The following is a 19897-nucleotide window of genomic DNA, read 5'->3' as shown; positions in this document are numbered from 1 at the left end:
CTCCATATGATGGAATGTAGTTGGCCAGAGCTGAATCGTCCATAAGCAGGATGACATCTACATCAATCTGTGAAGCAAAGGAAAACCATCATAAGGGTAATAATATAATGGGCAGTGCTTCCCCACATTACATTTTGCCCTGGAATACAAGATTACAATCAACAGTGAGCTGAACAAGTGGTTGGACATTATGCAGCATTGTTTTAATACAGCCATGACTGTAATTATTTTTTCACATTTAGAATTGTGTCTAGGGATAGACACTTGGCATAATAAAGTAGTCACTCATATCAAATCAAACACTAACACTAATATTGAAATAAAGATTCAGGCTAATACAGAGCCTGAGCACATCACCATAGCGAAGCCCAAAACAGTCTAAACAGAACAGGTACAGCATATTGACAGAGCCACCGCAGACTCACTGTAGATTCAGGGATTTGTCTAACCAAGTAATATGCAAATGTATGTTAGTCTGTCACTAGTAGGCTATGTTATAGTCTAGTAGGCTATGTTCTAAAGAAAATAAAAATAAAAAAGAGTGGGCTACTTGATTACTTGTGTGTGTATTTAAGTCAGACTTTAACCAAACATGTTATTCATCTGATATGGCAGCACAAATATATTTATTAATTAAATTAAATTAATATGATTAGGCCTATAGTGAAGGGTTGCTAAATGTGGGTTATCACTTCTCAGAGAATACTGTACATAACCTCACCCAGGGGATACCTGGATGTCAACTGGTCTTCTGCATCTCAGCTGCTACAACACACCTTTTCCTCCTCCATTAATGCGATGGCTTCATCGTGGACCCCCCGATCTCGTAGGAAATCTGTCACGGTGACTGACATGTTTGCCAGATTCAGGGAACCGGTGTTCTCACGGATTATGGTCCTTTAAAATTGATACAATTGGGTCACATAAAGTTGACATTGAGTTGATACTATTAGTTTAACTGAGAAGCTACGACAATCAAGATATAAACAAGCTAACGTTAGCTAACGGCAGCTATTAGGCTAGTAGATAGGTTGACGACTTGAACTCAACAAGGTTGGTAATGTAATAATAAGGAATAGGCTTTACGTTATTGATATGATACAAAATCAGTTACGAATACATTTTCACCACTTCAGAAAATCACCTTCACAGTCCACGTCCGGCTGGGCTGCTGCAGGGCTGCTGTCATGGAGCCGTCAGTGCTTTGTTGTGGTAGGTAGGTGGTCAAGCCTCTGCAGTTATTTTTTTTCGCCTGACTTTTTTTTTTTTTTGTGCTGAAATTTTTTTTTTCGCCTGACTTTTTTTTTTTTGTGCTGATTTATTTTTTTTTTCGTGCTGAAATTTTTTTTTTTCGCCTGACTTTTTTTTTTGTGCTGAAAAAAAATTTTTTTTTTCACCTGGCTTTTTTTTTTTTTTTTTTTTTTTTTGCCTGCTTTTCCCCCCTTTTGCCGGATTTTTTTTTTTTGGCTGGCTTTTTTTTTTTTTTTTTGGCTGGCCCTAATGCTCCTTCGTACAGTTCAGATATCAAGTCAAGTCGGCAACTACCAAAATTATGACCGAGTTGTTTTCCGACACGAGGGAGTATTCTGATGATTTCTTCCAGTCAGTAACTTGTTTTTTCGATTATGCCGAGACCACTTGAACGCAGCGTTCACTGCAGGCCGTTCAGGTCTCGTGTAGGAGTGAGAAGAGAGCGCTTGGTTAAAAAACAACCCACACCGCAGTGCTGACAAAAATATATATTATATCTTATTGGGCTGATAAGTTATGATTATCGGACTTATCGAAATTACACATATTGTGCATCCCCGTCATTCATATCTCCATGGAGCGGGTAAGCTCGGTGCTGCTGCCATGTGGTGTCGCCATGTTTTTACGTTCAGTGGCAGCGTGACGGTAGGAAACCACGGAAACTCAGCGGAGACACCGGAGCTGTCGGCTCAGGTGGAGGTGGCGTCTTTGAAAAGTCACCGTGGTAACGCAGTGAGGAGGAACGGAGCGTTACACTGATGCTGCATTCACCTGCAGTCGGGCAGACGGCCGTCGCTAACAAATCAGTAGGGCTGGGACGATACGCTTTTCTCCCGAATCGATTCTTCTACGATTTTTTGGATGGCGATTCGATTTAAATTGCGATTCTACGATATTGCCGATTCTCTTGATTTTTAGTCTTTAGCATTTTTAACATTTATCTGCACACAAACACTGTAGGAGCCTAGAAATTAACATACTCCATTATAAAGTGAACTTTATACCCTTATAACCCTTTTCAAAACCTGTACTCTCTGTATGTAAAAAAGGCTAACAAATGCACATTGCACAATATTTAAAAAAAAAAAAAAAAAAAATTCAAAAAAAAAAAAATTGATTTAAAAATCGTCAAAAAAGATATCGCGATATTTATGTGAATCGATTTTTTCTCCCACCCCTACAAATCAGATGTCATTTTAGTCACAGAAGTCCAGAGAAAGCCGGTAAAACGTGGGTCAGGTAAACAATACCACATCGCCATGACAACATATTGTCACGTGTATTGTTTTGTCTCGTGCTGACGGACCACTTGTTTACATAGAGGCTTGTTTATGCCGTTACGTGCAGCGGCTGTCGTCCGTCTGCCGTCTGCCCAATTTCATGTGAATGCAGCATGAAAAATATGATTGAGTTGCTTCATGTGATATACAACCACAACGCTAGATGGAGGAATTCCTACACAATGTCCCTTTAAAGGAATCTTCTTCTTCATCATCATCATCATCGTGACTGATTATTTTCTGTGTTTACCTCCAGGTCGCCCCCCCTCACCACCCCCCCTCTGGTCCGCAGCAGAGCGCTGAGTCCCGGTAGATAGAGCAGCAGCAGGAAGCAGAGTGGCTGAGTCGTAGCCGTCACCATGGCGCTGTCGTTCAAGAAGGACCTGGACAAGTACAAGGATCTGGATGAAGATGAGATCCTCAACAAGCTGTCGGCCGAGGAGCTGAAGCAGCTGGAGACGGCCCTGGAAGAGATGGACCCAGAGGTCAGAGGGAGGGGAGGGAGGGAGGGTGGGGGGTTGGAGGAGCTCCAGGCTCTGCACAGGGAGTTCCTGTGGTTTAAAAAGAAGACTTTTTATTGTGAAAGGAAGCGTTTTAGACCCTAACAGGCAAAAAGACTGTTTTTTCATGCACTGATCAATTGAGATTTTGGGCTCTTTTTCCTCCTTAACATGTATTCTCTCAGAAAAGTCAAAAGAAGTGGTAGAAAATCCACATTAAGGTGGTTATTTTACTTCATTTTGTCTCTTTTGTCGGTAGATTTCTCCTAAATTCACCAAAAGTTAGTCTGACCCATGTCATGTCAGGTATCATTGTAAAGCTCTCTCACTCCTGAACAATGATGTAGGCTACAAACATTGTCATCTCCTCCGTATCAGCAACCAATCGTAAAAGTACGATTTACATTAAGGCCGTTTTCTCAGAAAGAGTTTTTCAGACTCAGACTCTGAGCTAGAAATCTCCACCACCAAACCTTCCAGTTTGATCCCTTTCTATATTCTGAAGGTTTTTACAGAGGGGTTTGTTGATATATCATTCAAAGCCTGATTTATATAATTATTTATTCCTAAAAACATGGCGAAATTGGATTTTTTTAGGGCTGGTGACAGTATTTTTCTCATTTACAGAGTGATAAAAATTTATATCCAGAATCCTCCTCTGTAAAAACTTCTGACTCTAATATGTCAACAAAATAAAACAAGAATTTTGAAAGGGGCTTTATCCATTGATCAGATTTCGGTTCTGGAAATGTATGCAAATTAGCGCATATTTCATCAGATATTGCTTCATTTACATATTTAAACATAAAATTTGACAAAACTTGTAATACAAAAAAAAATTGTCTTAATGTGAGTGATAAACTTGGGAAGTTTCATGGTGATATCTGTTATTTAAAATGTTTACCCTATTCACCTGTAGTGTCTCCCCTTAAGAGTGAATAAGACTTTTTATTCACTGAATGAATGTTTCATAAAGAAGTCTTTGCAGCCATAATTGTTTCCATAGAATAAGCGCCACAGAGAGTTTTCAAAACAACACAAGTTTCACCAGGCACCAACTCGTCGGGTTGTAAATACGTTTCTGGATTCATAGTTGATGAATCATAGTTGGCAGAAAGCCAGCGGTAATAACTCCCAGAACGCCGTGTCATCACAGTTTAAACTCCTTCTACCTCTCCAACACCTCCCAGTCCCACCAGCCTCTCTGTGGTCGGACACAATAATTTAAAGTGGGGAGTCTGTCAGCAGACTGCCAAGTGTGTGTGTGTGTGTGTGTGTGTGTGTGTGTGAGTATAATGAACCCCCCAACCCCTCTCACCCCGGCCCCTGGATGTTTTATTTACAGTCCAGAGGAATCGGGCTGCGTGGTGAGTGGCCACACAAGGCCACAGGAAACTCCCAGCTGCCCCGGGGAAATATTAATTTCTGGATCTCATTATTAAAGGGACAGTCCAACATTTAGTCAGATCCTCCTCTCACCATAACCCCGCTATAGTCATAGCAGTATAGGTTCATTACAGGTCCAGGTCCGCTGTGTCCCTCATCAAACTCATCAAATACACAATCCAACAACTCCACAACGCTCTGGTGGACAAGTTGTGAGCTGCACATTCACCACGCTATGAGATAATAACACAACGTTACCAGACAGAGTTGTTTTAGAGGGAAATTCAGCAGGAACTACATTCCAGACACGGCTGCTGGGCGGAGGGATTTCAGAAGAGAAAGTAGTTCAGAGTATTTGCTTCATGTGTCGTAATGTTACATGATTATAAGTTATTATCTCATAGCGTGGTGAATGTGCAGGTCCCAACTTGTCCACCAGAGCGTTGTGGAGTTGTTGGATTGTGTATTTCATGAGTTTGATGAGGGACAGGGGACCTGTACCGTTCACCTCCATTGTGTTCACTGAGCAGCTCACGGCTCTGCCCCGCCCATCTCAAAACAACATGCACCGATAATTTAAAATGATGAACCTACTGCTGTGACTATAGAGGGGTTATGGTGAGAGGAGGATCTGACTAAATGTTGAACTATCCCTTTAAAGTGATATTGCTTTGTAAATTCACCATCAGACCCAGTAGACCCTCCCTCCAGAGATCAAGTTTGTCGACCACAGACTCCTCTAGTTGTACTGACTTCAGCTCAGACAGCCAGATAGAAACACACTGCTGTCTATGGAGCCACCAGCCAACAGCACCAAACTTCATCAACAGTACAAACAGGGTCCCATCCCATAATACAAGGCATCAAACACCTGCTAGCTTTCCCTGGTTTCTATCGAAAAGAGACACACGTGCTGCATTTTAGGAACTAAAACAACACTGGACTCCTGACTCTTCTACTGCACTCGGTAATCCACTTGTGCGTTAGGCCAGTGGGTTAAATTACAGAGGAATAACCCTTTAATGAACCAAAGTCAAATCTGGTGTTTGTTTGCACACAAAGAGAAAATGGTTTTGGTTTCGTGCACGGACTGGACAGACAGCTTCCTGCTCCATCAGGTTTCCACTCAGCTACAATAGTTGATCCGTCAGTGGCTGCATTTTTATGTCAGTCATCATCAATGTGAAGCTTCAGTTGACTTGCATCAAGTTAAACTCGTTCAGAAAACCTGAACCTGGAGCTGCACACTGAAATAATCCTGCCTTTGTGTCTTTGATGCATGATTCACCTTCAGAAACAAAGAGTGAGTGATGCTGCGTTTCCTCAGAGAACACAACGACACACCGAGAGCTTAGAAAACACTATTTAACCCAACTTGTTTCTGTCTCTTCTGTCTCTTCTTCTTGTTCCCAGAATGCCTTGCTCCCAGCAGGTTTACGTCAGAAGGCCCAGACGGAGAAGGACGCCACAGGCCCGTTCAACAGGGATCGCCTGCTCAAGTACCTGGAGAAGGAGGCCATGGAGTACAAGGACAGAGACGACATCGTCCCCTTCACCGGAGAGAGGAAAGGTGTGTGTCCTTACACAGAGAGAACACATCCGAGAGGTTTAATGGATTTGATTGATTGATCATGTCAGAGCCTCAGTTCCTCTTCATGAGTTTCATTCTTTCTCAGACTGAACAACATAAAAACCCAGTGACTCTCTGTCGGAGGTCGGCATTTAAAAAAACAACTATCAGCTCCACTCGACTGTTTCTGGGTTTCCATTTGGTAAAAGTACCTGTGATCTTTTACCTGGTTCTACTCTTCTGGTACCAGAGGTAACAGGAAACTAAAAGGTGACGTGAAAACCCCGCAGACCTCTGATTGGTCGAGAACCGTCACTGCATCATCAATGCAAAGAATTTACTCTTCTGCATCAAGTCAACGGCGTCTCTCCACCGAGCCATCTGCAGCGCTGAGAAACCCTACGCCTCCCAAAACATTGAATTGCATAGTAACGCGTTCCCTCGATGCAGAACTTCGAAAGGTGCACGATGGCGTCGAGGCACCGGTGTAGGTACGGCGTGGAGCTAACGCAGAAATAAACCAGGTTAAATGCCTTCTTGGACATTTGTTCCAAGAACAGCCGGTCAGCGTCTGCCGTCGTCTGGGGTAAAAAAAAACAAAAAACGATCCAAAGTTTCCTGCAGCTCTCTGCGGATATACTGTATACAGTGGAAACCGCTTATAGTGATCACGTTGGTCCAGAGTCAATGTGATCACTATAAGCGGTTGATTACTATAACCGATTTTTTATTATTTCACAAAATTTTTTATGCAGAACATCATCTAAATGCCATTAGTATAGTTTTTCAATGAGAAAAATGTAACAAAACGGTCATCAGGGCGATCCAAACTCACCCGTCTGCACCTCGATTACAGACCATAGCGGGGTTTTCCACACAGCAGTTGTTTAACTCACGTGACAGAATAACAACAGTCTCAGTACAGATCTACCGTACAGTAGTGCCGCATTCATTTTTGGTCATTCATAAAATGACCAAAAATGAACACTACAAGCGGATTTCTTGATTACTATAAACACATTTTTAAACAGCTTTTGTATAGAAATGATTCTGTCCCAAGCCCTTTGATCTATATAAGCGGTTGATTACTATATCCGTGATCACTATTAGCGGTTTCCACTGTATTTCCTTTTTGGAAGATGAATGTTGGACTCACAGATGAAATCTAACACCCAGGGCTTGAAGTTTTCCGGCGTGGTGCTGCTTCGACACGGGCCATTTTATAGTCGTAGCTGTTTAACATATAGTAACTATGTCTGATTTAGCCGCTGCTCAATTTTTTTCCACTGCACGTGCATCACCGGTAAGGACGGTGCAGCTAGGGGGAAAAAAAGCTGAGTCAGCGGCAGCTCAGAGGAGCGCTCTGCTGTTCTTCTCTTCAAAACGTTAAGATTTAACTTCCAAGAGAATCAGCTGTAGCAGGGTGTGTGTGGCTAATGGCACTAGTCACAGATGTGTTGTAGTATTGTTTTATTGTTGTATTTATATCTTATCAGTTAATAGTTAATAATCGGTTAAGGAGCATCGGTTTATGGTCAGGAAAAAAAAGTCACAATGTGTGCACACAAACCAGTGTAATTATATCATAACAATCAGTGTCTATTGCTTTATATCAGTCTATATGAACTCTCTACTCTAAAGGAAACGACCTCCAGAACAGTTGAAACGAGTCGAGCTGTTGCCACGGAGAGGAAAGTGGACGACACTTCCTTCCTAATAATAAATATATAATCAATAAATAAATAAACTGAGTGAACTCCAGCAGTGATGATGTCATAAACAGCTGCAGTGTGGAGCGATCACATGTCAACACCGTTTCACAGGAGGCTGAGAACCAAGGTGTGTGTGTGTGTGTGTGTGTGTCTCTGTGTGTGTGCATGTGTGTGTGTGTGTGTGTGTGTGCAGTAATTACTGTTCTGCTGTCTTTGCTGGAATTGTTAATGCAGGTCTGCTCTTATGCAACATGCAGCAGTGTGTGTGTGTGGGAGGTGTGTGTGTGTGTGTGTGTGTGTGTGTGTGTGTGTGTGTGGGAGGTGTGTTGGTGTCAGGAGGAGCTGAGCTTTTACTTGACATTAGTTTACTTTGGGTGTGTGTTGTTTGAAGCAGCTGTGGTTAAGTGTGTGTGTGTTTTCAGATGATACTATTCAAATAAGAGCCTCGTGTGTTATTTGAATGGGACAGATTTCTGTCAACAGGAGTTGTGTTTGGTTTTCTCATGACACCGCGTCCGGACAGACAGCGACGCGAGCGAGGAAAAGTGATGAGAATGCGTTACTTTTCAATCAGTGATGACGCCCAACCCTGAAAAACTCACTCGCTCTGTCTCTATCTGGACGACATTTTGCGGCCGTTTCCCGCCTCTAAACACTTGTTATTGGTTGAAAAGTCCACGCTGCTTCCTGTCGACGAGCTAGTTATCAGAGAGAGGAGAATATGAGAGGAATAACTAGAAAAAGAAGCATTTCCAGCAGCAAATGCGTGTGAATGCTGAAAGCAGCTGAACGAACGCTATTGCTGAATGAGCTGAAGAAATAGTTGAAACGATGCTGAGTTAGCTGAAGAAACTGCTGAGGAAATGTTGAAAAAGGCTAAAGCTAAAATATAAAACTTGAAGGGTGAGAGATGAATGTCTTTCTATGGGCGGAAGAAAGAAAGAAAGAAAGAAAGAAAGAAAGAAAGAAAGAAAGAAATAGACAGAGAAAGGGAATAGAAGAAAAAGAGACACAGAGAGGGGGATGATAGATAGTAAGTGGTAGATAGAGATAGAGGGGGTAGAAAGAAAGAAGTAAAAAGCCAGAGAGAGATGGAAAGAAAGAAAAAGACAAAGAGCCTCTCTCTTTGTCTTTTTCTTTCTTTCTAGAAATAAAGAAAGATAGAAGTAAAAAGCCAGAGAGAGATGGAAAGAAAGAAAAAGACAAAGAGAGAGGGCTAGAAATAAAGAAAGATAGAAGTAAAAATACAGAGAAAGGGGGTGAAAGAAAGAAAGAGACAGAGAGAGGGGTATGATAGATAGAAAGAGATAGAGTGGGGTAGACAGAAAGAAAGAAGTAAAAAGACAGAGAAAGGGGGTAGAAGAAAGAAAGAAGAAAAAGAGACACAGAGAGGGGGATGATAGATCGTAAGTGGTAGATAGATAGAGATAGAGGGGGTAGAAAGAAAGAAGTAAAAAGCCAGAGAGAGATGGAAAGAAAGAAAAAGACAAAGAGAAAGGGGTAGAAATAAATAAAGATAGAAGTAAAAAGACAGAGAAAGGGGGTAAAAGAAAGAAAGAGACAGAGAGAGGGGTATGATAGATAGAAAGAGATCGAGTGGGGTAGACAGAAAGAAAGAAGTAAAAAGACAGAGAAAGGGGGTAGAAGAAAGAAAGAAGAAAAAGAGACACAGAGAGGGGGATGATAGATAGTAAGTGGTAGATAGATAGAGATAGAGGGGGTAGAAAGAAAGAAGTAAAAAGCCAGAGAGAGATGGAAAGAAAGAATAAGACAAAGAGAGAGGGCTAGAAATAAAGAAAGATAGAAGTAAAAAGCCAGAGAGAGATGGAAAGAAAGAATAAGACAAAGAGAGAGGGCTAGAAATAAAGAAAGATAGAAGTAAAAAGCCAGAGAGAGATGGAAAGAAAGAATAAGACAAAGAGAGAGGGCTAGAAATAAAGAAAGATAGAAGTAAAAAGCCAGAGAGAGATGGAAAGAAAGAAAAAGACAAAGAGAGAGGGCTAGAAATAAAGAAAGATAGAAGTAAAAAGCCAGAGAGAGATGGAAAGAAAGAAAAAGACAAAGAGAGAGGGCTAGAAATAAAGAAAGATAGAAGTAAAAAGACAGAGAAAGGGGGTAAAAGAAAGAAAGAGACAGAGAGAGGGGTATGATGGATAGAAAGAGATAGAGTGAGGTAGACAGAAAGAAAGGGAATAGAAGAAAAAGAGACACAGAGAGGGGGATGATAGATAGTAAGTGGTAGATAGATAGAGATAGAGGGGGTAGAAAGAAAGTAAGTAAAAGTAAAAAGCCAGAGAGAGATGGAAAGAAAGAAAAAGACAAAGAGAGAGGGCTAGAAATAAAGAAAGATAGAAGTAAAAAGCCAGAGAGAGATGGAAAGAAAGAATAAGACAAAGAGAGAGGGCTAGAAATAAAGAAAGAAAGAAGTAAAAAGCCAGAGAGAGATGGAAAGAAAGAAAAAGACAAAGAGAGAGGGCTAGAAATAAAGAAAGATAGAAGTAAAAAGCCAGAGAGAGATGGAAAGAAAGAATAAGACAAAGAGAGAGGGCTAGAAATAAAGAAAGATAGAAGTAAAAAGCCAGAGAGAGATGGAAAGAAAGAATAAGACAAAGAGAGAGGGCTAGAAATAAAGAAAGATATAAGTAAAAAGACAGAGAAAGGGGGTAAAAGAAAGAAAGAGACAGAGAGAGGGGTATGATAGATAGAAAGAGATAGAGTGGGGTAGACAGAAAGATAGAAGTAAAAAGACAGAGAAAGGGGGTAGAAGAAAAAGAGACAGAGAGAGGGGTATGATAGATAGAAAGAGATAGAGTGGGGTAGATAGAAAGAAAGAAGTAAAAAGAGACAGAGAGAGGGGGTGATAGAATCTAAAAATAGAGCCAGAAGTTTGTTCACATCCCTCGATAATTTGATTGGTTTGGATTCTGAACCAATAGAAGATACTTGTGGCAGAGTGGATGTGATGTGTGTGAGTTATGTAATCAGGGTTTTACTGTTGAAGTGGGATGTTTCTGACTCGGTTACGGCCTGTGTGACTTGTTGTTGTGTATCCAGAGGGAAACTCTCTCTTCAGTTTTCACCACCACGGCTCAGTGAATGTTTGTGGCAGGAAGAAGATGAAATAAACAGTCTCAGCTGATCCGGAGGATTAACGAGGCTGCTCCGACTCTGAGAAACAAACAGACACTAACGGCCCTTTTTTCCATTACACCGTTACAGCTCGACTCGACTCAACTTGCCTCTATTCGACTCTATTCGACTCTACTCGACTCTACTCGACTCTACTCGACTCTATTCGACTCTACTCGACTCTACTCGACTCTACTCGACTCTACTCGACTCTATTCGACTCTATTCAAATCGGTTTTGGTCATTTTCCATTTCAACTGAGTCCTTCATAGTACTTAGACTTATACCCCTTTCCCACTGGCCAAAAAACCTGTTTAAACCCGCTAACAATCGGCTTTTGCAACAACACTGACCAAAAACGATTGAAAAAAAGAAGCGACAGTCTGTTTAAAGGGATAGTTCACCCGCAATTGAAATTTCACTCATTATCTCCTCCCCCTCATGTGGACTAAGGGGCTGGGAGAAGTTTCAGAGTCCTCCGTGGCTTCTCTGAGTTACAGGGGGTCTCGGCGTAGCAGTGCATGTCCATATAACGGTTGCAAATGGATACCAACTGTCTTCGTAACAAAAAGACACACCAAAAAACATCCAAATACCTCCATGCTGCTCGTATGTAATGTCCGTCTTGTATTGAAGCCCCGAAATGCCAAATTGTCCCGAAAATTGTTTCTAGTCTATATTTTAAGCTTGTTTGTAGCGGAAGCTTCCAGTGTCTCGGTTCACTGCTACTGACCGGTGGAACAATTTCTCATTACATACGAGCAGCATGGAGGTATCTGGATGTTTTTTGGTGTGTCTTTTTGGACGAAGAAAAGTGAGCTCCGTTCTCAACCGTTATATGGACATGCAGTGCTGCACGGAGCCCCGCTGTAACTCAGAGAAGCCACGGAGGACTCTGAAACTTCTCCCAGCCCTTAGTCCACATGAGGGGGAGGAGATAATGAGTGAAATTTGGCGGCTGTGGCATGACACGGTGTTTCTTGAGAGCGGAGCGACTGGTTTCTGCTCTGTCTGCTCCCTCAGCGACTCGGCTCATTTTGGTCGATGGGAAAGGAGCCAAATGCCGATTGTTAGTGGGTCGACCCACGTTTAAAAAACCTGCGTCGACCCACTAATTTTAGTGGGAAAACGGCGTTAGAGTTACTTATTGATCCCAGAGTGAATCCAAGTATCCAGCAGCGCAGGTATAGTACATGTGATATACGGGCGATAGATATCGTAGTATAAAACTATAAAAACTGGCTGCGTGAAACTGCTGTGACGGTTTTTTACAACACTGTATAGTACAACTATGCCTAATAGAAAATAAAAAAAACATGTGAATGGAAAAAGGCTGTAAGACGACGTAGTTATGGTGACGATGACGTCATCACAGCAGATACAGGAACAGAGAGACGAGTAGAAACGGGAACGACGGGCGGGAAGAAGTTTTCCAGAGGAACTCCTGAACACGCCCCCCCCCCCTCCCCCAAACTACCCCTGGAAACTACCCCCTGTGTGTGTGTGTGTGTGTGTGTGTGTGTGTCTGCCCCCCCCCCTCCCTATGACAACATGGAAAACCAGGATCATGCTGGTGGTTCTCAGGAATGTTTCCCTCCCTCCCTCTCTCACCCCCCGCTGGGAAACTCATAATAATGTGGTCACGGGTGTGTGTGAGTGGCGTCTCCTCGGCAACACAGTCAGTCTGCTGCTTAAACACCATGGCAACCGTTACACACATACTTACTGTAAGTACACGATGTCATCATCATCATATCAGATCAGTCTTATTACTTTTCTATAATCCGCCTGTTCCCTCTGCTGCACTTCACACACACTGGGTTACAGCTGGTTTATTATTATTATTGTGTTGTTGGTGTGTGTGTGTGTGTGTGTGTGTGTGTGTGTGTGTGTGTGTGTGTTCCATTGAGGATCAGCTGAGGTTGAGGTTTGGTCGAGTCGAACCAGAGGAACGTGTTTTAATGTGTTCGTCACGTCACACTTCCATTGAACTCTGATAAACATGGTGTTTGTTGAGGTTATAGTGCAGCAGCAGCAGCAGCAGCAGCAGCAGGGTGGGGCGGCTTCACCACAAAACACACACACACACACACACACAGGCAAATACAGGAGGCGTGTGTGTGACAGAGCTGAGACAACAAAGTCATGATGACGTCATGTTTTTGTCTCTGGTCCAATAATAATGAGCTGAATAAATAAATCATTGATTAGTTTATCGGAGAGAAATCGTGTAGTTTCGCTTTCACCGCCATCGATGGCTGTCCTGCATGCGCTTCTCTGTGTGTGTGTGTGTGTGTGTGTGTGTAAACAGCGCTATGCGGAGATGAATGAACAGAAGACATGCGGCGGTGCTGTAGCTATTTGCGACAATTAAAAAAAAAAAGTTTGAAGGAGCGGCGGCCCGCCACTGATGACGTCATAAGTACAGGAGCCCCAGGTGATCAATGCTAATGTGAGATTGTGTTTCACAACTTCAACAGGCTGAAAAAAGCTTCGAATCTGGATTGAAAACTACCGTATTGACCCGAATATAAGACGACCCCCCTTTTTCAAGACCTGTCTTTGGAAAAATACCCTTTTCAGACAAAATCAAAGAAAAAATTGATCTTTTTAAAATCATGTTTTCAGTATCTGTGAAATAACGTTCTGGTAGATTGTAGCGCCCTCTGATCTCTCTGAATGTGTGTAGGTGTGTGTCCATCTCTCTTGCGCTCTGTTCATACAAAAACGCACATGTATGCATCAGTTGTGGTGTTTTATTTTGAAAATTGTTTTGATTTTGAAAGTTGAGCGGATTCTCTCGTGTTTCTTTGTTTGACTTCCTGCCCGGCTTGACACGGAAATAGACCAGAGAGACACCGAAACGATCGCTGCAGGACGTCTGGTGTGAACGACACAATCGGTTAACATGAGCCCCGAAAGGAAACTGGCTCAGCTTCTCGGCGCTTCGCAGCTATTCGGCGCTTCCGCATCCGGTGTGTCCCTGATTTGCATATATAAATATCTATATATATCTATATCTATATATAAATATGTCTTTTTCAGGCTTTTTTCGGGTCAATACGGTACGTTTTCAGGCAAACACATTTACCAAAAATAACGCTTATTACAGGTTTGAATATTTAGAGCTGCCCTATATTCGTTCAAATATCTTTTTTATATTTGAATAATGAAGTTCGATGTCAAAGCCCTAGTTGAAAGCCAGATGAAGTGGATCAGGAGAAACTGACTCAGCAGTAAAGAGAGAGACGATGCGTTCAGGTCCCGTCTGTTCTAATCTAGTGTTGACTTGTCTCTAAAACCTGCTGCTTCACTGGAAACACTTTGTTCCTGCGTCCGTGTGTTTTCCTCATCGACTCTGTGGTGACGTCTGGCTGCTTCCTGTGGGATCCATCATGACGGCACCACGTTGGGTCCTGGCTGCTGGTTCCTGGTAGTGATGTGCAACAGTTTCAAATTATAGTTTTGCAATGACACTAAAACACAGACTATACCTTTACTTTGGTTTAGTTTTATTGTCAGTGGCAATAAAACACAGAAAAATAGACACTAAATGCAAGGGTGTAACCATTGTAGTATGTGGGAAAGTGCATTTCACACAATTATTCTATGGCATAAACAGAGGAAAATGTGTTCATTTGGAGCAGAGTTTTGAGGACTACATTACATTGACCATTTGAATTCACATTTAAAGGAATAGTCTGAAATTTCTCTGAGGTCGCAGCGAATAAATCACAGGTTATCTTTCTTATTCTTTCATTAGAAACACTTTTTTTTTCAAGAATAATATCCAAACTTTAATCCTCCTGCTCTCATTAGGTCTATGAGTTGAGGCGTGTGTGTGTGTGGTATTGGAAGTATCTAGGGATGTCACGATTATAGATTTTCTTGGTACGATTATTGTCAGAGAAATAATCACGGTGTTACGATTATCACGATTATTATGCATTAATTAATTTCACAACACTATGAATGTGTAAAATCAAATATAGTCTAAATAATCACAATGCTCTATTAATAAAAGGACCAATTATATTCCCCAGGGGTATTAATTGTCATCTTTACCAAATGTTTAAGTCTATTTTAATCGTTACACGTGCTTTTGTTGTGGTTTATTAACGCTGCTGTCGGCATGAGCGGACGAGGCAGCGCGCATTCGGTTTCTTTTTCTTTTCTTTTCTTCTGTGCATGTCCACGTCCTCTACGAAGAATGCAACCATTGCATCGACCTGTTTTGCCGATGGTTTTGCCCTTTTTGCGGAGCCGGACTCGTCATCAACAGCGCACCATCACCTAGACTGCAGGGAGCCCGGACAGCTGATCTCTTGACTCTGTGGCCTGTCAGCATGCAGCAGGCACGCTCCCATCACATGTGAAGCAGAATGAGGGTCAAGTAGCTATCCCATCTAGAAAAAGTGGATTTGTTTTATTTAAAATATTTTATTTCATTAGGGGAAAAGTGGCACTTTCTGCTGTTTATTTGAAGAGGAAATATTGAAAGACAAAATGCAATTTACACATGGAAATCCCACAAGCCCCGCCCCCTCGACATTTCGACACGTGTCACACATGTGTCGATTTTTTGTCGATTTGTTGACAAAAAGTCCCATCCCTAGTTCTGAGGCTGGGTCCGGTCGGGGTCCTGGCTCCTGGTTCTGGTTCTGGTTCTGTGTCCGGAGGGAAAACCGTCTCAACTGCACCGGAAGCTGCTGATGACTGTAGTTACTGTATTTACTGCTGACCGGCGGCTCTCAGGAAGCGCCAGAGTCTCCACAGGGACCGGGCCGACCAATCACAGCAGCTTCACTGACTCTAAACAGCAGCAGTGGGGGGGGGGTCTCTGGTCTCTGGGTCATGCCTCTCCATCCGGTGCCAGTTGTTTGTTGCGGCTCAGATCAGACTTGGAGGTCATTGTTCCGTGACTTCCTGCTCCTTTCACTCTCTTCCGTTTCTTCTTCTTCATGCAGACCGGTTGCCGTGGTAACGCCACAGTTTTCCACACCCACAGAGTTGTTTTTTTTTTTTACAGTTACAGGACTTGAGTAAAAAAGACTTAAAGCAGAAGTAAGCGGACTGTCTGTGTTAATATAAGTCTTAAATAGTTATATCTTCCGACAGCAATCACTTCTATAGAGTGTTTGGTCTGAAACACGGGTCTGTCAGTCACTCTGCTCTGCTCTGAGCCGAGGAGAAAACTTTCCTTGTATCCTACAACCTTTATCCAATGAGGAGAGAGAACGGCATAAAGGGGCGGCCCTCTCTGTGTGTGCAGCCAAGGGATGCGCGTGAATGTGGTGACGTAGGGACGAGGGCGGGGACTGCTAACTCCATCTGCTGACAGGAAGTTAGACAAAACCACCGGATCGCTTACTGCTGCTTTAATATTCGTAGTTAGGGTTGCGAAGGGGCGGAAAAATTTCCATGGGAATTAACTGGAAATTGGGGGGTAATTTAAACAAACTGTATCATATCCGAACATAAATGTAAATATTTTGCTGTGTTCTTCTGTTCAATACAAACTTTATTTACATTAAATATGGTTTAGATTTTACATCAAATCATCTTTTTTCTTTGTAGCTGAGGAGGAATAATGTGAATATCAAGACACATGGTTATTATTATGAGGACTGGGACTGGACACAGTGATGATGGACTTGACTACGACACGACTGTGAAAACAGGAAGTGAAATTCATGCATCATTTATCTACAACTGGATCGGTGCAAGAAAAAAACACACAAAACATTTAATGGATCCCAGTGAACACAACTTTTAAAAAGTCCTGCTGCTTCAGACGACAAACATTAAGTTGTTTGTGATGAGAGCTGAGTTTAAAATATCTGATTCTTCATATCAATCTTCATTTAAAAGATCTGTTATCGATTAATATAATCCTTTGATCAGTCTTTTGATGTGTACACCATTTCCTGTTTGTTAGCGTTGTGAACGATGTGGGTGAATTGTTGCACGTCTACCCTGACGAGATCTCAGCGTTACATTCAGGTTTACAAGTTGTTACACATTCACTGCTGCAGAACTTTAATCATCAGCCACGACTGAACTGAAGAGCTGCGCTGTTTCCTCCTGCAGTGGGCCATGTTAAATAGATAAATAAATGTGCATTAGTGTAAACATGAAAAAACATGTGAAATGAAATTTTCAGACGTCTTACATGTTTTTGAAGCCAAAATTAAAACGGATAAATCACTGTTTTTCTTGAGAGACTCTCTTTCACAAAAATGCATTTTTCTCAGCTTTCTAGAAAAAAAGTGGTCTTTTTGGTGCAACCAGGCTCTATTCAACTTAAGATAAATCAAGAATGGAACAAGGTACAAACAAATGTTTTTTTTCCCTAGTTAAATAGAGAGTCTCCTCTTTCCTGTCAGTTGTTTTGTGTTTTCAGAGTCATAGTACAAAATATTCTCTGGGTCTTGAAATATTACTCAAAATGCCCCAAAAGGCTGGCACCTGGCACTGACCATTTTATAAAAGGGCTGGCACTCAATGAGTTAAATCGAACCAGAAATTGGATCTATTCAGTAAATCAGAGCTCGACTCGTCTCTGTGGTTTTATTCCTGTTTGTTTCCAGAGAAAACCATCATCGCCTCCGTTGAGTTCAGACTTTGAACCAGTGTTTCTCTCTCTCTCTTTCTCTCCCTCTCTGCAGGTAAAGTGTTTATTCCGAAGCAGAAGCCGATAGAAACGCGTCAGGAGGAGGTGACGACTCTGGACCCGGAGCTGGAGGAGGCTCTGTCCAGCGCCACCGACACCGAGCTGTGTGACCTGGCAGGTAAGAAGAGCTGAGGAGGATTCATTTTTAAAAAAATTTTTATTGTGAAACACAAGACAAACAACATAACGGACATACAGCAATGGATACACAAGATGTGCGTGTGTAGTTCGAGTGCAGTGTAGCAGTGTGGTGATGGTAATAGTGCAAAGATAAGGAAAGAAATTAAAACACGATATAAAGGGTAGCAGGGATAACAGTTGTGATAGCAAACATAACTCATAATAGTAGCTACCAATGACAGCATTAATTCTGAAGGTAAGAAGGAAGAAATAGGGACAGCCGGGATAAAGGATGAAAGAAGGGAAGAAGGGAAGAGGGAGCGGAGGAATTGGACCTGAGTAAATAAATAAGAATAGAAAGATAAATTGATTAATTAATAAAATGAATGAATGAAGCTGTGCGAATTGGAGGGAAAAAAAGTAAATGAATAATAGATAAATAAAGTTAATAAATAAGGAATTTTTGTCTTGTGTCTTGTGTTTGCAGCGATCCTCGGCGTCCACACTCTGGTCACCAGCAGTCAGACGTACGACGCCAAGGAGGGATACAACAGTGAGTCACATCCAGAGTTGGGAAGTTTCACTTTCTACATGAACTAGTTCAAAGTTCAGTTCACACATTTTAAAATGTATTTATTTATTTATTTAAAAGGGACAATACACATTAATGAACATTCGTACGTGTGCACAAATGTAAATGCATCAGAGTTAGCAACTTGCTAATTTGCATCCGTAGTCCCTTGGCAGGTAACACACAGACAGAAATACACAAGAATTATACAGTGGTTCACAATCATATACACATACATAAAGTGCATGTGATCTGTAAAGTGCCTGGTATAAAGTGCCAGTTTCTAAAGTGCAAGTGCAAGTTTAAATAGGTAAAGTGCAAGTCTAAATGGATGGATCCAGAATGTGAACTAGTTCAGTTCATAATTCTAATTTTTTGAACTAAGTTCACGTTTCAAAATGTTGCTACAAGCTATTATTTTTCAAAAATCTCGCCTCAGCCCATATGGAACCACAGACAGCCGTTATTTTAGCAGTTATAACCAGTATTAGTTATAGTTACTACATAACAACAACGTGATGAAAGTAATTCATTACCAGGAAAATAAAATATTGCGTTACTATTTTTTAAAATTCTCAAATATGTCAAATGACTTGGACTTCCCTCTCTAACTCACTCCGCCTCTTCCAGCGCCGCTGATCCAAACAGCTGATAGGTGTTGCCTGATTGGCTGGTTTCTCTGCTACATATTAACGCCTGTTTACAGTGTTTTAGCGGGTTTTTACCCAGAAGGCTCTATGGAAATCTGGCTCACTCCTGAACAAAGTCACACTTTGAGTTCACAATAACGTTCATCAAGAGGAAATACAGAACGTTCAGTTCACATTCAACCAAAATATGAACGAGTTCATGAACGATGGTTCACTGAACGCGTTCAGGCTCAACACTGGTCCCATCAGATCAGATCAGATCAGAGAGGCTGTAGAGATGATCAGACATCCCAGAATGATCAATACATTGACTTAGAGAACAAAGGAAATGGCAGTGCTCGACTCTTGTATAAAGATAAACTGGGTGCCGGCTCAAAAATCAAAACAAGAAAAAACTGAAATGTCAGCAGTCACGATAGAAACTTGAAACATTTATTAAACGCACAGCAGTGTCAGACAGGCACGTTTCAGCCCTTGGCTTTAGATAGATAGATAGATAGATAGATAGATAGATAGATAGATAGATAGATAGATAGATAGATAGATAGATAGATAGATAGATAGATAGATAGATAGATAGATAGATAGATAGATAGATAGATAGATAGATAGATAGATAGATAGATAGATAGATAGATAGAACATTAACCTGGCTGTGTCTGTTCTCGTAGACGTGGTCAAAGGGGAGAAGATGAACCCGGTGTTCGATGAACCTCCGAATCCGACCAACGTAGAAGAAACTCTGCAGAGGATAAAGAGCAACGACGCCTCCTTAACAGAGGTCAACCTCAACAACATCAAGGTGTGTGTCTCTGTGTGTGTGTGTGTGTGTGTGTGTGTGTGTGTGTGTGTGTGTGTGTGTGTGTGTGTGTGTGTGTGTGTGTGTGTGTGTGTGTGTGTGTGTGTGTGTGTGTGTGTGTGTGTGTGTGTGTGTGTGTGTGTGTGTGTGTGTGTGTGTGTGTGTGTGTGTGTGTCGTCAGTCCTGCAGCAGGAGCTGGTTGACATGGAGACAAATATTAGATTAGAATCAGTTTAGAGTCCAAACTGAATTAAAA

The 19897-nt window shown here is 41.7% G+C and overlaps 1 protein-coding gene across 1 annotated transcript in view; it reads left to right on the top strand.

Annotated features, from left to right (window-relative positions):
* Window positions 1-2797: 2797 nt before the first annotated feature.
* tmod2 (tropomodulin 2) overlaps window positions 2798-19897 on the top strand; it is a 31433-nt gene continuing 14333 nt past the window's right edge. Inside the window, exons 1-5 of the mRNA XM_083997254.1 lie at window positions 2798-3016; window positions 5831-5987; window positions 17497-17619; window positions 18109-18174; window positions 19514-19644. Of these exons, the coding sequence (XP_083853380.1) occupies window positions 2891-3016; window positions 5831-5987; window positions 17497-17619; window positions 18109-18174; window positions 19514-19644 (603 nt within the window). The 5' untranslated portion in view covers window positions 2798-2890. The remainder of the gene's footprint in view (window positions 3017-5830; window positions 5988-17496; window positions 17620-18108; window positions 18175-19513; window positions 19645-19897) is intronic.

This window comes from Trachurus trachurus (assembly GCF_905171665.1).
Source record: "Trachurus trachurus genome assembly, chromosome: 3".
In the NCBI taxonomy this organism is placed as follows: domain Eukaryota; kingdom Metazoa; phylum Chordata; class Actinopteri; order Carangiformes; family Carangidae; genus Trachurus; species Trachurus trachurus.
This window is presented reverse-complemented; position numbering and strand designations above follow the sequence as displayed.